Raw genomic sequence first — 19,606 nt, 5'->3', positions numbered from 1 at the left:
GGAATTCCGAGTTGGATGACCGTTCAAAACGATTTTCCCATTCGGAGCTTGTTTTTTTACGAGTTCCCAGTTGTTTTGAATGCACTGAAGTTGTAAGTCGGAGATTTCTCAGTTCCCAGTTGTTCTTGAACTCGGCATTATTTCGTTTTCTGCCAGTGCAAAACACTGCTCCAACAGTCCCAAAATGTCAGGCAAACTAAATCAGATGCATCTCTTCCTCACGAAGAAAATGTTCCTACATTTAGTTTCACAAGTTCTTATCTGTTCTCTTCAACATTGCCAGCGACCCCTGGTGGCATGTCTATTGGGGTATGCATGGGTGTCTGAGTTTGAACATCCCTCTCACAAAGACAAGTAGGAATGCAGTCAATCTCTTCTCTACTTTGAGCATGTCATTGATGTTAGCTCTCTGTGTACATTTAAGGGCCAGCCGTGCTGCTCTGTTCTGGGCCAACTGTAATTTGCATATGTCCCTCTTTGTGGCACTTGACCATATGACTGGACAGTAGTCTACGACCTGTAGAACTTGTTTTGTTGATAGCCTAGTTAAGAAAGCAGAGCAACGCTTCATTATGGACAGACCTCTCCCCATTTTAGCTACCATTGCATCAATATGTTTTGACCATGACAGTTTACAATCCAGGGTTATACCAAGCAGTTTAGTCTCTCAACTTGCTACATTTACACATGATTTATTACAATATTTAGTTTAGGGTTTAGTGAATGATTTGTCCCATATAAAATGCTTTTAGCTTTTGAAATATTTAGTTCTAGCCTATTACATTCCACCCATTCTAAAACTGACTGCAGCTCTTTGTTAAGGGTTGCAGTGATTTCACTTGCTGTGGTAGCTGAAGTGTATAATGTTGAGTCATAAGCATACATAGATACACTGCCTTGCCTGGTTCACCAATTACTTTGCAGACAGAGTTCAGTGTGTCAAATCGGAGGGCATGCTGTCCGGTCCTCTGGCAGTCTCTATGGGGGTGCCACAGGGTTCAATTCTCGGGCCGACTCTTTTCTCTGTATATATCAATGATGTTGCTCTTGCTGCGGGCGATTCCCTGATCCACCTCTACGCAGACGACACCATTCTATATACTTTCGGCCCGTCATTGGACACTGTGCTATCAAACCTCCAAACGAGCTTCAATGCCATACAGCACTCCTTCCGTGGCCTCCAACTGCTCTTAAACGCGAGTAAAACCAAATGCATGCTTTTCAACCGATCGCTGCCTGCACCCGCATGCCCGACTAGCATCACCACCCTGGATGGTTCCGACCTTGAATATGTGGACATCTATAAGTACCTAGGTGTCTGGCTAGACTGCAAACTCTCCTTCCAGACTCACATCAAACATCTCCAATCAAAAATCAAATCAAGAGTCGGCTTTCTATTCCGCAACAAAGCCTCCTTCACTCACGCTGCCAAGCTTACCCTAGTAAAACTGACTATCCTACCGATCCTCGACTTCGGTGATGTCATCTACAAAATGGCTTCCAACACTCTACTCAGCAAACTGGATGCAGTCTATCACAGTGCCATCCGTTTTGTCACTAAAGCACCTTATACCACCCACCACTGCGACTTGTATGCTCTAGTCGCCTGGCCCTCACTACATATGTCGCCAGACCCACTGGCTCCAGGTCATCTACAAGTCCATGCTAGGTAAAGCTCCGCCTTATCTCAGTTCACTGGTCACGATGGCAACACCCATCCGTAGCACGCGCTCCAGCAGGTGTATCTCACTGATCATCCCTAAAGCCAACACCTCATTTGGCCGCCTTTCGTTCCAGTACTCTGCTGCCTGTGACTGGAACGAATTGCAAAAATCGCTGAAGTTGGAGACTTTTATCTCCCTCACCAACTTCAAACATCAGCTATCCGAGCAGCTAACCGATCGCTGCAGCTGTACATAGTCTATAGGTAAATAGCTCACCCATTTTCACCTACCTCATTCCCATACTGTTTTTATACTGTTTTTATTTATTTACTTTCCTGCTCTTTTGCACACCAATATCTCTACCTGTACATGACCATCTGATCATTTATCACTCCAGTGTTAATCTGCAAAATTGTATTATTCGCCTACCTCCTCATGCCTTTTGCACACATTGTATATAGACTGCCCATTTTTTCTACTGTGTTATTGACTTGCTAATTGTTTACTCCATGTGTAACTCTGTGTTGTCTGTTCACACTGCTATGCTTTATCTTGGCCAGGTCGCAGTTGCAAATGAAAACTTGTTCTCAACTAGCCTACCTGGTTAAATAAAGGTGAAATAAAAAATAAATAAAAAAAGCACCGCCAGCATTCAAAAGTGACCAAAACATCAGCCAGGAAGAATAGGAACTGAGAAGTGGTCTGTGGTCACCACCTGCAGAACCACTCCTTTATTGGGGTTGTCTTGCTAATTGCCTATCATTTCCACCTGTTGTCTATTCCATTTACACAACAGCATGTGACATTTATTGTCAATCAGTGTTTCTTCCTAAGTGGACAGTTTGATTTCACAGAAGTGTGATTGACTTGGAGTTACATTGTGTTTTTTAAGTTCCCTTTATTTTTTTGAGCAGTGTATATATAATTTTAAATATATATATATATATATATTTCCAGAAAATATAGTACTTGTTTTTCTGTGTATATAGATACTTTTGTTACCTGTTTCCTCCAGCATCTTCACAAGGTCCTTCGCTGTTGTTCTGGGATTGATTTGCACTTTTCGCACCAAAGTACATTCATCTCTAGGAGACAGAACGTGTCTCCTTCCTGAGAGGTATGGCGGCTGTGTGGTCCCATGGTGCTTATACTTGCGTACTATTGTTTGTACAGATGAAGGTGGTACCTTCAGGCATTTGGAAATTGCTCCCAAGGATGAACCAGACTTGTGGAGGTCTACATTTTTTTTTTCTGAGGTCATGGCTGATTATTTTGTTGATTTGCCCATGATGTCAAGCAAAGAGGCACTGAGTTTGAAGGTAGGCCTTGAAATACATCCACAGGTACACCTCAAATTGACTGAAATTATGTAAATGATCCTAACAGAAGCTTCTAAAGCCATGACATAATTTTCTGGAATTTTCCAAGCTGTTTAAAGGCACAGCCAACTTAGTGTATGTAAACTTCTAGCCCCCTGGAATTCTGATACAGTGAATATTATTATTATAAATGAAATAATCTGTCTGCAAACAATTGTTGGAAAAATTACTTGTGTCATGCACAAAGTAGATGTCCTAACCGACTTGGCAAAACTATAGTTTGTTGACAAGAAATGTGTGCAGTATATATATATTTGAAAGAAAATAATATATTTTGTCCATTAAAATAACATAAAATTGATCAGAAATACAGTGTAGACATTGTTAATGTTGTAAATTACTATTGTAACTGGAAATGGCAGATTTTTTTATGGAATATCTACATAGGCATACAGAGGCCCATTATCAGCAACCATCACTACTGTGTTCCAATGGCACGTTGTGTTAGCTAATCCAAGTTTTTAATTTTAAAAGGCTAATTGATCATTAGAAAACTCTTTTGCAATTATGTTCGCACAGCTGAAAACTGGTGTTCTAATTTCAAGAAGCAATAAAACTGGCCTTCTTTAGACTAATTGAGTATCTGGAGCATCAGCATTTGTGGGTTCGATTACAGGCTCAAAATGGCCAGAAACAAATTACTTTATTCTGAAACTCATCAGTCTATTCTTGTACTGAGAAATGAAGCCTATTCCATGGGAGAAATTGCCAAGAAACTGAAGATCTCATACAATGCTGTGTACTACTCCCTTCACAGAACAGCGCAAACTGGCCCTAACCAGAATGGAAACAGGAGTGGGAGGCCCCGGTGCTCAACTGAGCAAGAGGACAAGTATATTAGAGTGTCTAGTTTGAGAAACAGACGCCTCACAAGTCCTCAACTGGCAGCTTCATTAAATAGTACCCGCAAAACACCCATCCCAACGTCAATAGTGAAGAGGCGACTCCAGGATGAGCAGAGTTGCAAAGAACAAGCCATATCTCAGACTGGCCAATAAAAATAAAAGATTAAGATGGGCAAAAGAACACAGACACTGGACAGAGGCACTCTGCCTCGAAGGCCAGCGTCCCGGAGTTGCCTCTTCACTGTTGAAGTTGAGACCAGTGTTTTGACTAAAGGGGGCACTGTTTTGAAGCTAGAGCGCCTTCATCGTGGCACTCTGTGAAACATATTTAGGAAGCTATAGAAATGCATTTGTTAATGTCTACATTTGTTTTTGCCACTTGTATTCTATTATAGACACCTTAATGAATACTTGTAAATTATATTTATGTGAGCTAAACATTTAAAAATGAAAAGATATATAAAAACATTTTCTTTGAAGTGTGATTTTGAGAAATTTCTAATGTTACTGTCCCCACTATAACAAAACAACTTAAATACATGTAATTGTGTCCTTGAAACATTTAATTGAAATACTGTAGAATTCCATTCATTCCTATGGAGGACTGCTCCCTCTGGGGAGTGAAAATATGGCCGACTGGTGGCTTCAAAGCCCAATACACAGCATCAGCAAACCAAGGTTTATATACATTATTGGTCCGTCCACACACGACATTGTCATTTGAAATCTTTGTGTGAATTCTACACACATAAAGTACAGACACCACCAAGTGGTGAATTTGAATCATGAAATGTAGGCCTACTTTTGCCCCAAGAGGGAGCGCTTTACACACAAATGTGTAATCCATGTTAAGAGTTTGGTAAATAAATTGTCTTTATCAGTTACTGGCTTGGGGTTTTGTGATACTTCATTGTGCCATTACATTATACCTCATGTAATGATTGCAGTGGAGCTACTGGAATATTGCATGAAACATCAAACAAATAAAACACAACAATAATCAAAGTAATTTGGGGCATTTCATGAGAAGGTCTGAGTCTCTAATGGAATACACCAGTATTATACATATATTTTCTCAAGTTACATGCCAATTGACAAACCTGTCACAAGGCATGATTCTGCATTTGAAGGTGCAGCCATCAAAACCTCCAATGCCAATTGATTAGCTGCAATAAATCCACTGACATTGCAAAATTAAGGCTAAAGGCCCATGGCTCAGGTTTGTGCAACATGAGTCACTGTCTTGGGACACAGTGATTGAAAAGCTAACTATTTGATGAGCCCCTAAAGTAGGACAAGTGAGGCTTCGTGCGGAGCAGCTTAAATGTGGATTGGGACACATTTGAAAAAAACAGAGCCGAGTTAAAATACTATAAGGGTATTTCAAATACTTTCAATTACATTTGAAAGTAAGAATTCAAAAAATGTAAAACTGAAAACACAAGTAGTTGAATATTGGAATGCATTTGTAAATACACTTGGAAAGTATTGGCATACTTGACAATACTCAAATAGACAGTGCATTTTCAAATAGAAATAAATACTTTTGGTCATTTGAATCCAGGTCTGTTTGGTATTTGATATAATGTATTTGGAAATAAGTATTTGAAATATGTTCAAATAGTAGTCTTTTTTATAGGATACTTCCGATAGAAGTAGTTGATTTCGGCCAGATTATTTGAGAATGCTCAAATACACAGAAAATAGGTATCTAAATAGCAAATAAAAAATATGTCCTACACATGTATTTGAACTCAGCTCTGGAGACAAACGCGATTCAAACTCAACAAAGACAAACACTACCAGGATGAAAATAATATGGTGTGTTAGAGAGGGTGAACTCAGTTGGGCTACCCCCCAAATTTGCTGTACTGGTGTTAGAAATGGGATTGCGCTGCTGGGAGACTGTTGAAAGTGTGTCACATCGGGATTGAGAAACCCCGGATGGCAGTGTGCAATTTCGGGCCGGGCCCAATGTAGGCGGAGTCAAACGCGTTTAACCCAAACGCTTCCCGTCACCCAAAGGCACAACGTCAACGAAAGCAAACCTTAATTGAGCCTAGCCAACATGGATAAAAATATAGATCATGGAAGTAAGTGAGACTGTCATTATGCATAATGTACTTTGTAATATTCATGTTATACCAGTGCAGTGGTATATTTTTATAATTACCAACAACCGCACTGATGTTAGCATAGCGTTAATTAGCACGTGAGCTAGCTAATTGCCCACAATGAAGGAAACCTACTCAGTTTACATGTACAGTTACGTAATTGATTTGATCGTGATTTTCTGTATGTATGCCTTGTGATTGGCTGCCTCTAAATGTGTAAGATTGATGCAAATCCCTTAGTTACACATAGTAAAGTTACATACAATAATTAAATCACCTGGTCCCAAAATACATGGCAAGTCAAGAAAAGTCATTCTAACTTGTTCACACTGCAAACTGAAGTTATATATGAAAAACTTCAAAACATGAATGACTTATGAAGAAAGCATACACATTGCTTTGAAACAGTGTCCAAGGAAATATTTTTGGCATGTGAGTGCATTGATGTGAGAAATGGTGTGTTTACAGTCGAAAATACATTTTCTGGTCCAGCAACACACATGCATGTTGTGAAAAATACTTTGGCTAATTCAGTTCCAACTGTGTTCAAAACTGTTATGCATGCTGAAGTATAAAAAGCTGTTGAATTGTTATTTTTCTTTACTTTTTTTATGATCTGTTATCATAACTATCAAACTTAACAACCTACTCTTTCTTAATTTACAGTATGCTCTGTACATTGCAATGGAAGCACAGTGTGATTTCACTGAGGTATGTATGAATTATGAAATTCTCATCACTAGTGTATATAATGTTTTTTTGGGATACTCATCCAATTGTGATTTTCTTTTTCAAAGGAAAACATGCAGCAAATTAGGCGGCGGTGGTGCCTAGTTCTCCTGCAGAACTTTCCCATGCCGTAAGTCTTGAACATTATACAAACTCTTCATTTGCATCCTTAAAATCACTTGGTTCACTGTAGGCAGACTGACCTGAGTACATGTTCATATTGAATGCATGTCATTCACTCACTAAGGTCTGAAGAAGAGAGGTTGAAAGATCGAAAAAAGGTGGCGAAAACAAAACACACTACAGGGAGGTGTGACATGTGATATATTTCAGGAGGATGTAGAAGACGCGGAAGACGGGGAAGACCGCATTACAATCCTTAAAGAACTACGGTTGTATGATGGCCTGGATGAAGAGAAATATTCTCCTCACGGAACCATTCATGTTACAGAGAGATTATGAGATGTTCTATGTAGAGGCATTTGACAACAAGAACATTACTGTCTTTGCCTCTTTTGAGGAGCAGGAGTGAAGCCATTTTTGAGGAGTAGTCAAACCTTGTTTTTGTCTGCTGTTTCAATTGTTAATTGTGTTATGTTGTTTAGGAAAGATGACATAGAAGTCACTCGAGTCTCTGATCTCTGTACTGGAGCTGGTATAACTTAATGTACAAAGCACCTTCAGCTATTCAGTATGTCTACTATATAGTTTAGTCTGTCTCCATTCTCATTGGGAAAGTAAATAGCATTATAAATCAGGGTAGGTAGTAACTGTATGTGTGTGTGTATGCTCAATTAAATAATATAAAGTTAACATTTATCAACACAATTTTAACAGTACATGACATAAGTCTGTACACTGCAACAATATCAGTAGCTTGTCTAAAGTATAGCATGAAGCAAAAAGTGTTACAACACATCTAGTACCACTTTGTATAATTATTTCTTACAGTTTAAAAAATGAAATACGTTTGTATTCAATGCGTGCCTTGTGCAAACTTGCGTGTTTGTATTCAGTGTGTGACTCAAACCTCAGCTGGACTGAAAAAGGTGGGCGGGGTCAAACGTTTGACTCCGACCACATTGAGACCGGCCCTGAATTGCACACTGCAGTCAGGTGTACTTGTCAGGACTTGCACTTTCCAAAGGAAGGGACAGAGATTTGCAAAATTTCTGTATTTGAAATAAGAATTTCAATTCTGAGTATTTTGTCATTTGTAGTACACTGGGCTGAACTAAACTCAAATGTATTTTGTAACAAGATACTTTAGAGAGCTGTAGGAATATGTGAATTTATACTTTCAAAATAAATACTTTTCTATACAATTTATTTTTAGTGGTTCACAACTGGCCCCCTCTCACTCTGCATTGGTATCAGAATGTCTTGGCACTATGGTGTGATAAGAGCATCTACTAAATGACCTATAATTGTATATATAAAAATTGACAATTGCAAAGTATTTCAGGCCCTGTGTGTAGCTAACTGACCCTCTGCCAATTCATTGCCATTTACTCGTTGTCTCACCCGTTGTCTTAGCTCTCCCAATCAACACCTGTGATTGCTCTATACCTTTCTCAGTATGCCTTGTATACTGTTGTTTAGGGCAGCTCTCATTGTTTTATTTTACTGCGGAGCCCCTAGTCCTGCTCAACATGCCTCAGATAGCCCCCTTGTCCCACCCCCCACACATGCGGAGCCCACACTTAGCTTAACTGGCACCTCTAGAGATGAGATGCAACCTCTCATCGTCACTCAATGCCTAGGGTTTACCCCCATTGTACTTGCACCCTACCATACCCTTGTCTGTACACTATGCCCTGAATCTATCCTACCACGCCCAGAAATCTGCTCCTTTTATTCTCTGTTCCCAAAGCACTAGACGACCAGTTATTTTTGCCTTTAGCTGTATCCTTATCCTACTCCTCCTCTGATGAACCCAGGCTCTGTGTGTCCCCAGGCACTCTCATTTGTTGACTTCTGCAACTGTAAAAGCCTTGGGTTCATGAATGTTAACATCAGAAGCCTCCTCCCTAAGTTTGCTTTATTCACTGCTTTAGCACACTCCACCAACCCTGATGTCCAAGCTGTGTCTGAATCCTGGCTTAGGAAGGCCCCCAAAAATTATGTTATGGGTCCGCGGTCAAACGACCACCCCTCATCACTGTCAAACGCTCCCTAAAATACTTTAGTGAGCAGGCCTTTCTAATCCACCTGGCCCAGGTATCCTGGAAGGATATTGACCTCATCCTGTCAGCAGAGGATGCCTGGTTGTTATTTAAAAGTGCTTTCCTCACCCTCTTAAATAAGCATGGCCCATTCAAAAAATGTAGAACTAAGAACCGATATAGCCCTTGGTTCACTCCACACTTGACCGCTCTTGACCAGCATAAAAACACACTGTGGCGTACTGCACTAGCTTCGTAAAGTCTCCACTATATGCAACTTTTCAGGGAAGTCAGGAACCAATACACACAGTTAGGAAAGCAAAGGTAAGCATTTTCAAACAGAAATTTGCATCCTGCAGCACTAATTCCAAAAAGTTTTGAGACATTGTAAAGTCCATGGAGAATAAGAGCACCTCCCCTCAGCTGCCCACTACACTGAGACTAGGAAACACTGTCACCACTGATAAATCCACGACAATCAATCATTTCAATAGGCATTTCTTTGCAGGTGGCCATGCTTTCCATCTGGCTACCCCATCCCTGGCCAACAGCTCAGCCCCCCCCACTTCTCCTTCACCCAAATCCAGACAGCTGATGTTCTGAAAGAGCTGCAAAATCTGGACCCCTACAAATCAGCTGGGCTAGACAATCTGGACCCTCTCTTCCTAAAATTATCCACCGCCATTGTTGCAACCCCTATTACTAGTCTTTTCACCCTCTCTTTTGTATCGTCTGAGATTCCTAAAGATTGGAAAGCGGCGCGGTCATCCTCCTCTTCAAAAGGGGAAGACACTCTAGACCCAAACTGTTATAGACCTATATCCATCCTGCCCTGCCTTTCTAAAGTCTTCGAAAGCCAAATGAACAAACAGATCACAGACTATTTCGAATCCCACCTTCTTCGCTATGCAATCTGGTTTCTGAGCTGGTCACGGGTGCACCTCAGCCACTCTCAAGGCTTTCAACTCTGTCAATCACCATATTCTTATCGGCAGACTCAATAGCCTTGGTTTCTCAAATGACTGCCTCGCCTGGTACACCAACTACTTCTCAGATTGAGTTCAGTGTGTCAAATCGGAGGGCCTGTTGTCCGGACCTCTGGCAGTCTCTATGGGGGTGCCACAGGGTTCAATTCCTGGGCAGACTCTTTTCTCTGTATATATCAATGATGTCGCTCTTGCTGCGGGTGATTCTTTGATCCACCTCTACGCAGATGACACCATTCTGTATACATCTGGTCCCTCTTTGGACACTGTGTTAACAAACCTCCAAATGAGCCTCAATGCCATACAACACTACTCCTGTGGCCTCCAACTGCTCTTAAATGCTAGTAAAACTAAATGCATGCTCTTCAACCGATCACTTCCCACACCCGCCCGCCTGACCAGCGTCACTACTCTGGACGGTTCTGACTTAGAATATGTGGACAACTTAGGTATTTAGGTAAATAGCTAGACTGTAAACTCTCCTTCCAGACTCACATTAAGCATCTCCAATCCAAAATTAATCTAGAATCGGCTTCCTATTTCACAACAAAGCCTCCTTCACTCATGCTGCCAAACATACCCTCGTCCTACCGATCCTTGATTTCGATGATGTCATTTACAAAATAGCCTCCAACACTCTACTCAGCAAATTGGATGCAGTCTATCTTCAAGCGTCAGCTGTCAGAGCAGCTTTCCGATCGCTGCAGTTATACACAGCCCATCTGTAAATAGCCCATCCAACCAACTACCTATCTCATCCCCATATTTGTTTTTGTTTTACTGCTCTTTTGCACACCAGTATTTCTACTTGCACATCCTCATCTGCACATATATCACTTCAGTGTAAATTGCTAAATTGTAATTACTTTGCCACTATTGGCCTATTTTTTGCCTTACCTCCTTACTTCATTTGCACACACTGTATACATATTTTCTATTGTGTTGTTGACTGTACGTTTGTTTGTTCCATGTGTAACTCTGTTGTTTTTGTCGCACTGTTTTGCTTTATCTTGGCCAGGTGACAGTTGTAAATGAGAACTTGTTCTCAACTGGCCCAATAAATAAATAAAAAAATGCTGAGTATTATTCTCATTGACTTCTGCCTGACATCAATAATAATACCCAGTGTTGCTTGCAGTTCATTTTGGTATGTTCATTTTCATATATACACTTACATTTTGGTCATTTAGCACACACTCTTATCCGGAGTTATTTACAGCCAGTGAATTCAACTAAGGTAGATAAACGTCAACATATAACAGTTATATCAAGTAAAACGTTTCTGTATCCATTACTGAGAATGTTGTTGCTCTTCGGGCCAGCTAGTTATTAAAAATGTAGGTTATTTCTATATCTTAAAATACATGTATTTTAATTAAATACAAATATTTTTGTAGTTAATTTTGATACATTGATCTTTATTGTATTGTATAATTATATTTTGTTATTTTTGTCCATCCCTGGGAAGTTAGTAGTTTAAGTGTTCGACTGACAGTCGCATGGACCCAAATTCCAATTCACTGCAACACCAAACCTTTAAAATCAGACTCCCAGATAATACTGTTTTTCACACGTTGCTATGTCAGAGAAAGAGTATGGAGAACCTGAGCCTATTTGTCCCTAAATAATATATCGTGGACAGATTGCGTAAATGTAAATAAAACATACATTTAATCGAGCAAAATTTAGTCTGGGTTAAACGAGATTACGTCCTAACAGTAGCAAATTAATCCATGTTCTCTGGGCAGTAGGGCAGAAGAACTACATATCCCAGAAGGCAATAGAGAAACATTGTCCTTCTCCAAGTAACTACTGTAGCTAGCTAGGTACTCTCGAACTGTGTTTGTTTTAAGAGAGTGCTGCTAAACTGTAACATTCCAAATGTTGATCCCCTCGAGTGATGGTAATAGCTTTTTTTTCTAGCATTCATTGAAGACTGAGGAGCGTAGCGACAGACATCTTTATTATGTATCACAACTGTGATTGACAGCGAGCGAGTTTGTTTTGCTAGCTAACTAGCCATCTCTTCCGTGGAATCTCGGATAAACCAGCAGTAACTCGCTAGTTTATGTAGCACCTGTGGAAAAGGTTACTCGAGGGAGCTAATGACAACACCGGCTTGGGTAATGGGTCTGCTGTCTTGAAGCATTAACTTGGAATACGATGCCTGGCTTGCTGGCTAGTAGGATAGGAACTGGATAGGAAGGTAAGTAAGGCTACTAGTACGGGAGCTAGCTAACGTTAACTATCTCACATCACTGAGACACTGCTAGCTAGGGCTGGAAAGAAGTTGGCATGTTCGATAGCTAACGTTAGCTAAGACAGTCGTTTGCTAGAGGACACTGGTTATCAAACTAGCTATTTACCGTTCGAAGTTTGTCATGCCATATTTTGTTTGTGTGGACAGCGACAATGTGATGCAGTGATTTTGCTACGGAATTCCCCACGGCAGTAACGTTGCCCGCTTGCACTGCGATATCGCTTGCACAATCGGCCCTTTAAATTAACAGTGGACTTTTTGGACTGTTGGTGTCTGAAATCCATGACACGGGGCACAACCTATACGTCAAGTAAACAAACATTAGTGATACTGATGCAAATAATTGAACAGTGGAAATCTGAATAAGTGAGACCATAAGAGAATTCACTGAAACGGAGCAGCAAATCACATTGACGCTCACCGATGCGCCCTTGTCCAATAACTTGCAATGGCAATTACAACTTGAAGACTGGGACCATTTGCATACCATATTCGGTTGGCAGTTCAAAAGGTGGTAGCAGTAAAGAGAAGAGCGTTCTCCCCATTGTGCCTAATTTCAGACTCAAATACCTACTGCAATGGAGGTGGTAGGTGGGGGAAATGTGCAGAAAGTCACTCCTTTAGCTAGAGAATTATCCCGACTCTTCAACAGCTACAATAAACACTCCATACAACTGAAAAAGAATCTGAAGGAGACCAACGCATTTTTCCGGGAAATAAAACGCAACTACAGTAACGCCTGCGCATCGGCCGCCAGCTCGGAGGCAGCTGCTCTGGAGGCAGGTAAGAATGTAAACCTGTTCACATTTGTTACCAATAATTACCGCTTTTCTCGGCATCATCACAACAGAATGTTCAGTAAAACTTCCACATTCCTCAGAAAGCGGCATGCTTATCCAAACATGCATATATAACTAGACCATATTAAGTGATTCGGTTGTCACATCATGTCACACACACTTTAGTACTTCAAGTTACTTTTATCCAAGTAGCTACAGTACTTATATTATAATATGCCTGTTACTGAAGGACCCCGTCTGATTATTTTAAATTATACAGACTTGGCCTTCATTGAGAGCCACCACTCACAAGTTTTGTAATGTGCTTATTGGTTCCAGTGTGAAACCCTATTAACTTTGGACAAGCCCCATAAACATAGACAACAAGCAGAGGAATGTCAGTCATTCTAGAATGAGTTTGAGTGGGAACTCTTCCGATTGTGGTCATTCAAGGTGGACTGAATTAGGTACAGCAGACTCTGCACATCCCATAATGTTCCAATTAGGAATGTGCACAAGTGCTGCTGACCGTCAGGCAATTCCTAAAAGGGCCCACATGTTTCTGACCTGTACCCAATTCATATACGGTGGTGGGATGCCATATACTGGTGGATATTGTTAAAAGTTTAACTGTTATCTGAATGGAAGTAATGAGGAAGGGTAAATGGCCTAGGGTCTGCCTATTCCCCCACTGGAAAAAACAACTGTTGGCCGGACAGAGATTTCTTTGGCAACACGTCGACTGTAGAAAATGTGTTAAATAGGATTTAGAGGGAAAATTAACAGATTAGGGCCAGTCTATCTCAACAGTATGACCTGACAAAGGGCACCCAGTATGCTGAGATTCCCGCTTAAGAAATAACTGAGGCAAAAGGAAACATGTACTGATGATAAATAACATAGTAGGCTACATATCCATTTGCTGTAAGCCATCCTAATTTCATAATTTTAAACTCTGCACTCGTCACTGCACTAGTTAATTTGGGGATAGCCTGACCTTGAAATGTGTGCTGGCTGATGAGCAGGGTGTGAGTGTGATTCTCAAGTTCCTGTCTAGGAGATGTGAGTTCTTTTGAGCCTCTGTCTAATAGGGCTGTCATTCAAGCCCACCTACCTGTCCACTAAGGTATGTTTGTGGGTTTAGTGTCGCCACTAAACCCATTTACATTTACACACACATTTACCAAGAATGTTTCAACATCCTCAATCTAGTGCATCTAGAATGTCAAATTTAATGTGAAAAGCAAATCTATCCTTTCCATCAAGTAGGGCTATAAATATCTCTTTCAGTCTAACAACAAACCACAGAGAGGTTGCCATGCCAGATGACGTGTTTCAAGCTCTAGTAACATGCTACAAAATGTGACCAGTCATCACTGAATGGAAAGTGCAGCTGTTTAATCTAATTCCAAGTGGATGTTTTTATTAAGCCTATAGGCCTATTTTTATACAAAACCTTATGAACTCAGTCACCTCCTTTAGAATCAGACACACACACACACACACACACACGGCTGGTCTTTTTGGCCTCAACTAAAAACCTTATGAATGCCATAGTTGTGATAAAATGAGCTTCCACCTCCTTAAGCAAGGCGTCTTAAGTGAACTTGAATAAAATACCTAATTAGATGTAGAAAACAGTACAGTAGGTATTTAAATATATATATATATATTTTCTACTGTGGTTCAATCATCCATTGGATTATAAGGCCTACTGCGTGCAAAATGTTTTAGGCCAAACACCATGCAGAGTAATACCAGATCAACAGCTGCAGAGGAAACCGTGTCGGGTTGGAGAAAGAGGGAGTGAATATAAGGGGTGGGGAGGGAAAGAGAGAAACAGAGTAGAGAAGTCCATTGCTGGCATTGTCTTTGTCTGTTGTATAACTGCTTTAGAACGCGACTCTGCATCATGGAGGATTATGACCATTTCCTGTGATTCATTTAGGTTGAAGATGACAAAGGTTAAAACAACGGGATTCTAATATCCCATAACTCTTCGCAACAATGGGGAAGATATATAAACAATGGGACTAGCAATTCGAGTGAAAAGTACTAAAGGGAATGTTAGCAGTACAGAAAGTTCGCCATCAAAGTGGAAAATAAACACAATTATAGTGCATTTCAGCTTACTCAGCAAATGCATAGTATAACTGTTTTATTGTCATTCTAATCATTTAAACATTTTTCAAATGATCTACACCCACTTTATTACTTGATTTCCCGACCGCTGGTCATGTTTTCTATGCTAATCCTGTAGAATCAGCAACGGCGCTGGTTTAATTATAAAAAATGTATATATTTATTGAACGCTCCAGCATGGACTTATTACGTTGTCTTAACCTGTATGTGCATTTGGAAAGTATTCAGACCCCTTTACTTTTTCTAAATTTTGTTATGTTACAGCCTTATTCTAAAATGTATTAAATTGTTTTCCCCCCTCATCATTCTACACACAATACCCCATAATGACAAAGCAAAAACAGGTTTTTAGAAATGTTTTTCAATTTATACAAAATTAAAAACTGAAATCACATTTACATAGTTATTCAGACTAGAGGTCGACCGATTAATCGGAATGGCCGATTTAATTGAATAAACAATCTGTATTTTTGGGCGCCGATTTTATAAAACCTTTTTTTTTAAATAACTTTTATTTAACCAGGCAAGTCAGCTAAGAACACATTCTTATTTTCAATGACGGCCTAGGAACGGTGGGTTAACTGCCTTGTTCAGGGGCAGAACGACAGATTTTCACCTTGTCAGCTCGGGGGATCCATCCTTGCAACATTACAGTTAACTCGTCCAACGCTCTAACCACCTGCCTCTCATTGCACTCCACGAGGAGCCTGCCTGTTACGCGAATACAGTAGAAGCCAAGGTAAGTTGCTAGCTAGCATTAAACTTATAAAAAACAATCAATCATAATCACTAGTTATCACACATGGTTGATGATATTACTAGTTTATCTAGCGTGTCCAGCTTGGCATATAATTGATGCAACGCTGGGGGATGATTTAACAAAAGCGCATTTGCGAAAAAAGCACAATCGTTGGACGACTGTACCTAACCATAAACAAATGCCTTTCTTAAAATCAATACACAGAAGTATATATTTTAAACCTGCATATTTGGCTAAAAGAAATCCAGGTTAGCAGGCAATATTAACCAGGTGAAATTGTGTCACTTCTCTTGCGTTCATTGCACGCAGTGTCAGGGTATATGCAACAGTCTGGGCAGCCTGGCTCATTGCGTTCTAATTTGCCAGAATTTTACGTAATTATGACATGGCATTAAAGGTTGTGCAATGTAACAAGTATATTTAGACTTAGGGATGCCAACCTTTAGATAAAATACAGAACGGTTCCATGTTTCACTGAAATAATAAATGTTTTGTTTCTGGATTCGACCATATTAATGACCAAAGTCTCGTATTTCTGTGTGTTATCATGTTATAATTAAGTCTATGATTTGATAGAGCAGTCTGACTGAGCGTTGGTAGGCAGCAGCAGGCTCGTAAGAATTAATTCAAACAGCACTTTCGTGCGTTTTGCCAGCAGCTCTTCGCAAGCACAGCGCTATTTATGACTTCAAGCCTATCAGCCTAATGGCTGGTGTAACCAATGTGAAATTGCTAGCTAGTTAGCGTGGTGCACGCTAATAGCGTTTCAAACTTCACTTGCTCTGAGACTTGGAGTAGTTATTCCCCTTGCTCTGCAAGGGCCACGGCTTTTGTGGAGCGATGGGTAACGCTGCTTCGAGTGTGGCTGTTGTTGATGTGTTCCTGGTTTGAGCCCAGGTAGTGGTGAGGAGAGGGACGGAAGCTATACTTGTTACACTGGCAATACTAAAGTGCCTATAAGAACATCCAGTAGACAAAGGTATATGAACTACAAATGGTATAGAGAGAAATAGTCCTATAAATACTATATTAACTACAACCTAAAACCTCTTACCTTGGAATATGGAAGTCTCATGTTAAAAGGAACCACCAACTTTCATATGTTCTCATGTTCTGAGCAAGGAACTCAAACGTTAGCTTTTTTACATGGCACATATTGCACTTTTACTTCTCCAACACTTTGTTTTTGCATTATTTAAACCAAATTGAGCATGTTTCATTATTTATTTGAGGCTAAATGGATTGTTATTGATGTATTATATTAAGTTAAAATAAGTGTTCATTCAGTATTGTTGTAATTGTCATTATTACAAATAAAAATAAAAAATTGGCCGATTAATCGGTATCAGCTTTTTTTTTGGGGCCTCCAATAATCGGTATAGGCGTTGAAAAATCACAATAGGTCGACCTCTAATTCAGACCCTTTGCTATGAGACTTGAAATTGAGCTCAGGTGAATCCTGTTTCCATTGATCATCCTTGAGATGTTTCTACAACTTGGAGTCCACCTGTGGTAAAATTCAATTGATTGAACATAATTTGGAAAGGCACACACCTGTCTATATAAGGTCCCGCAGTTGACAGCGCATGTCAGAGCAAAAACCTACCAATGTGATCGAAGAAATTGTCTGTAGAGCTCCAAGACAGGATTGTGTCGAGGCACAGACCTGGGGAAAAGTACCAAAACATTTCTGCAGCATTGAAGGTCCCCAAGAACAGTGGCCTCCATCATTCTTAAATGGAAGAAGGTTGGAACCACCAATACTTTCCTGGAGCTGGCTGCCTGGCCAAACTGAGCAATCGGGGGAGAAGGGCCTAAGTCAGGGAGGTGACCAAGAACCCGATGGTAACTCTGACACAGTTCCTCTGTGGAGATGGGAGAACCTCCCAGAAGGACAACCATCTCTGCAGCACTCCACCAATCAGGCCTTTATGGTAGAGTGGCCAGACGGAAGCCACTCCTCAGTAAAAAGCACATGACAGCCCGCTTGGAGTTTGCAAAAAGATACCTAAAGACTCTCAGACCATGAGAAACAACATTCTCTAGTCTGATGAAACCAAGATTGAACTCTTTGGCCTGAATTGCAAGCATCATGTCTGGAGGAAACCTGGCACCATCCATACTGTGAAGCATGGTGGTGGCAGCATCATGCTGTGGGGATGTTTTTCAGCGGCAGGGACTGGGAGACTAGTCGGGATCGAGGGAAAGATGAACGGAGCAAAGTACAGAGAGATCCTTGATGAAAACCTGCTCCAGAGCGCTCAGGACCTCAGACTGGGGTGAGGGATCATCTTCCAACAGGACAATGACCCTAAGTTCACAGCCAAGACAACGCAGGAGGGGCTTCAGGACAAGTCTGTGAATGTCCTTGAGTGGCCCAGTCAGAGCCTGTACTTGAACCCAATATAACCTCTCTGGAGAGACCTGAAAATAGCTGTGCTGGAATGCTCCTCATCCAACATGACAGAGCTCGAGAGGATCTGCAGAGAAGAATGGGAGAAACTCCCCAAATACAGGTGTGTCAAGCTTGTAGCATCATACCCAAGAACACTCCAGGCTGTAATAGCTGCTTAAAGTGCTTCAACAAAGTACTGAGTAAAGGGTCTGAATACTTATGTAAATGAAAACATTTCTTAACCTGTTTTTGCTTTTGGGCTATTGTGTGTAGATTGAGGGGGGAAACTATTTCATCATTTTTCAAATAAGGTTGCAACGTAACAAAGTGGAAAAAGTCAAGGAGTCTGAATACTTTCCGAACGCACTGTATTTTCCACCTAATGATGAACCAGGATGTATGGGTTGCCACAGAGATGGGTCAGGAGATAACAGACAAGGGCTTAAGGAGGGGCTTTGAAGTAAACACAATAGATTCTCCCTCTGACCTTTCCTATGCCAGAAGTGCAGAGACAAAGAGATGCAAGACACCAGTTCACAACCGGTTCCGTTATTTCTCTATTGCAAGCCAATCCTCTATTGCAAGCCAATTCCTTACCCCTCAGAAGGGAGAGGGACAACAACTCAAGCCCTCCCCCCACCATTACTGTTCCCTGTTTGGAATTGTTAGGTTAGATTACTCTTTGGTTATAACTGCATTGTCGGAACTAGAAGCACAAGCATTTCGCTACACTCGCATTAACATCTGCTAACCATGTGTATGTGACAAATAAAATTTGATTTGATTCCCTTCTATACACCCATATGTTGTTGTCCCTTCTCTTAGGCCAGCTGAGCTGCATCTCCTTCCCCCGGCATGAGGAGGAGTTCCTGCAAAGCAACGTGGGCAGCGTCCTCTACATCGTGGTACTTGGTCAGGACTGTGCCGCACGCTACCAGCTGCTCAACTGCCTGCTGGGGGAGCGGCTCTTGCCCCTGGGGCCTGAGGCGGGCGAGGCCTGCGATGGCGTCCAGGGCACCTCCTGCAAGAGGAGAAAGCTGTGCTTCACCCACGGGCGCCAGACGCGACTCAGCCTGGCGCTGCCCGGCCAGTATGAGCTGGTGCACCAGCTGGCGGCCCACTGTGGGCGCTGGGATACGGTTCCCCGGGAGGACCTGGAGATCCAGGAGGAGTGTGAAGACCCCGCCCACAGGCTGGCTGAGCTGGAGATCACCCTGCACCACCCTCTGCTACAGGTACACCTACATTTGCAAATGCGAGGAGGATTCCGGTGGTGGTAGTCTTTTTTAATGTATTTGCAATGTAAGCCTACAGGAGAAATGGTCAAAGGTCCTTTTTACTCTTTGGTATGCTCATTGACGTTACAGTATTGATTTGATAAATGCCTG

The 19,606-nt window shown here is 41.2% G+C and overlaps 1 protein-coding gene and 1 long non-coding RNA gene across 3 annotated transcripts in view; both read left to right on the top strand.

Annotated features, from left to right (window-relative positions):
* The first annotated feature begins 5,821 nt into the window (after positions 1 to 5,821).
* Positions 5,822 to 9,454, top strand: LOC118399772 (uncharacterized). 2 transcript variants are annotated; one of them, XR_004828905.2, is made up of 4 exons: positions 5,822 to 5,981; positions 6,669 to 6,713; positions 6,800 to 6,861; positions 7,065 to 9,454. It is a non-coding gene; the product is annotated as an uncharacterized LOC118399772 (long non-coding RNA). The 2 variants fall into 2 exon arrangements; XR_004828904.2 differs by having other exon boundaries at positions 6,979 to 9,454.
* Positions 9,455 to 11,504: 2,050 nt separating this feature from the next.
* Positions 11,505 to 19,606, top strand: part of LOC118400277 (dual serine/threonine and tyrosine protein kinase-like) — a 38,019-nt gene continuing 29,917 nt past the window's right edge. The window contains exons 1-3 of the mRNA XM_035796960.2: positions 11,505 to 12,088; positions 12,290 to 12,925; positions 19,044 to 19,453. Coding sequence (XP_035652853.1) covers positions 12,721 to 12,925; positions 19,044 to 19,453 — 615 coding nt within the window. The 5' untranslated portion in view covers positions 11,505 to 12,088; positions 12,290 to 12,720. The remainder of the gene's footprint in view (positions 12,089 to 12,289; positions 12,926 to 19,043; positions 19,454 to 19,606) is intronic.

The sequence above is a fragment of the Oncorhynchus keta genome, chromosome 21, assembly GCF_023373465.1.
Source record: "Oncorhynchus keta strain PuntledgeMale-10-30-2019 chromosome 21, Oket_V2, whole genome shotgun sequence".
NCBI classification, from domain to species: domain Eukaryota; kingdom Metazoa; phylum Chordata; class Actinopteri; order Salmoniformes; family Salmonidae; genus Oncorhynchus; species Oncorhynchus keta.
Note: the sequence above shows the minus strand (reverse complement) of the source record. Positions and strands in the feature narration are given on the sequence as shown.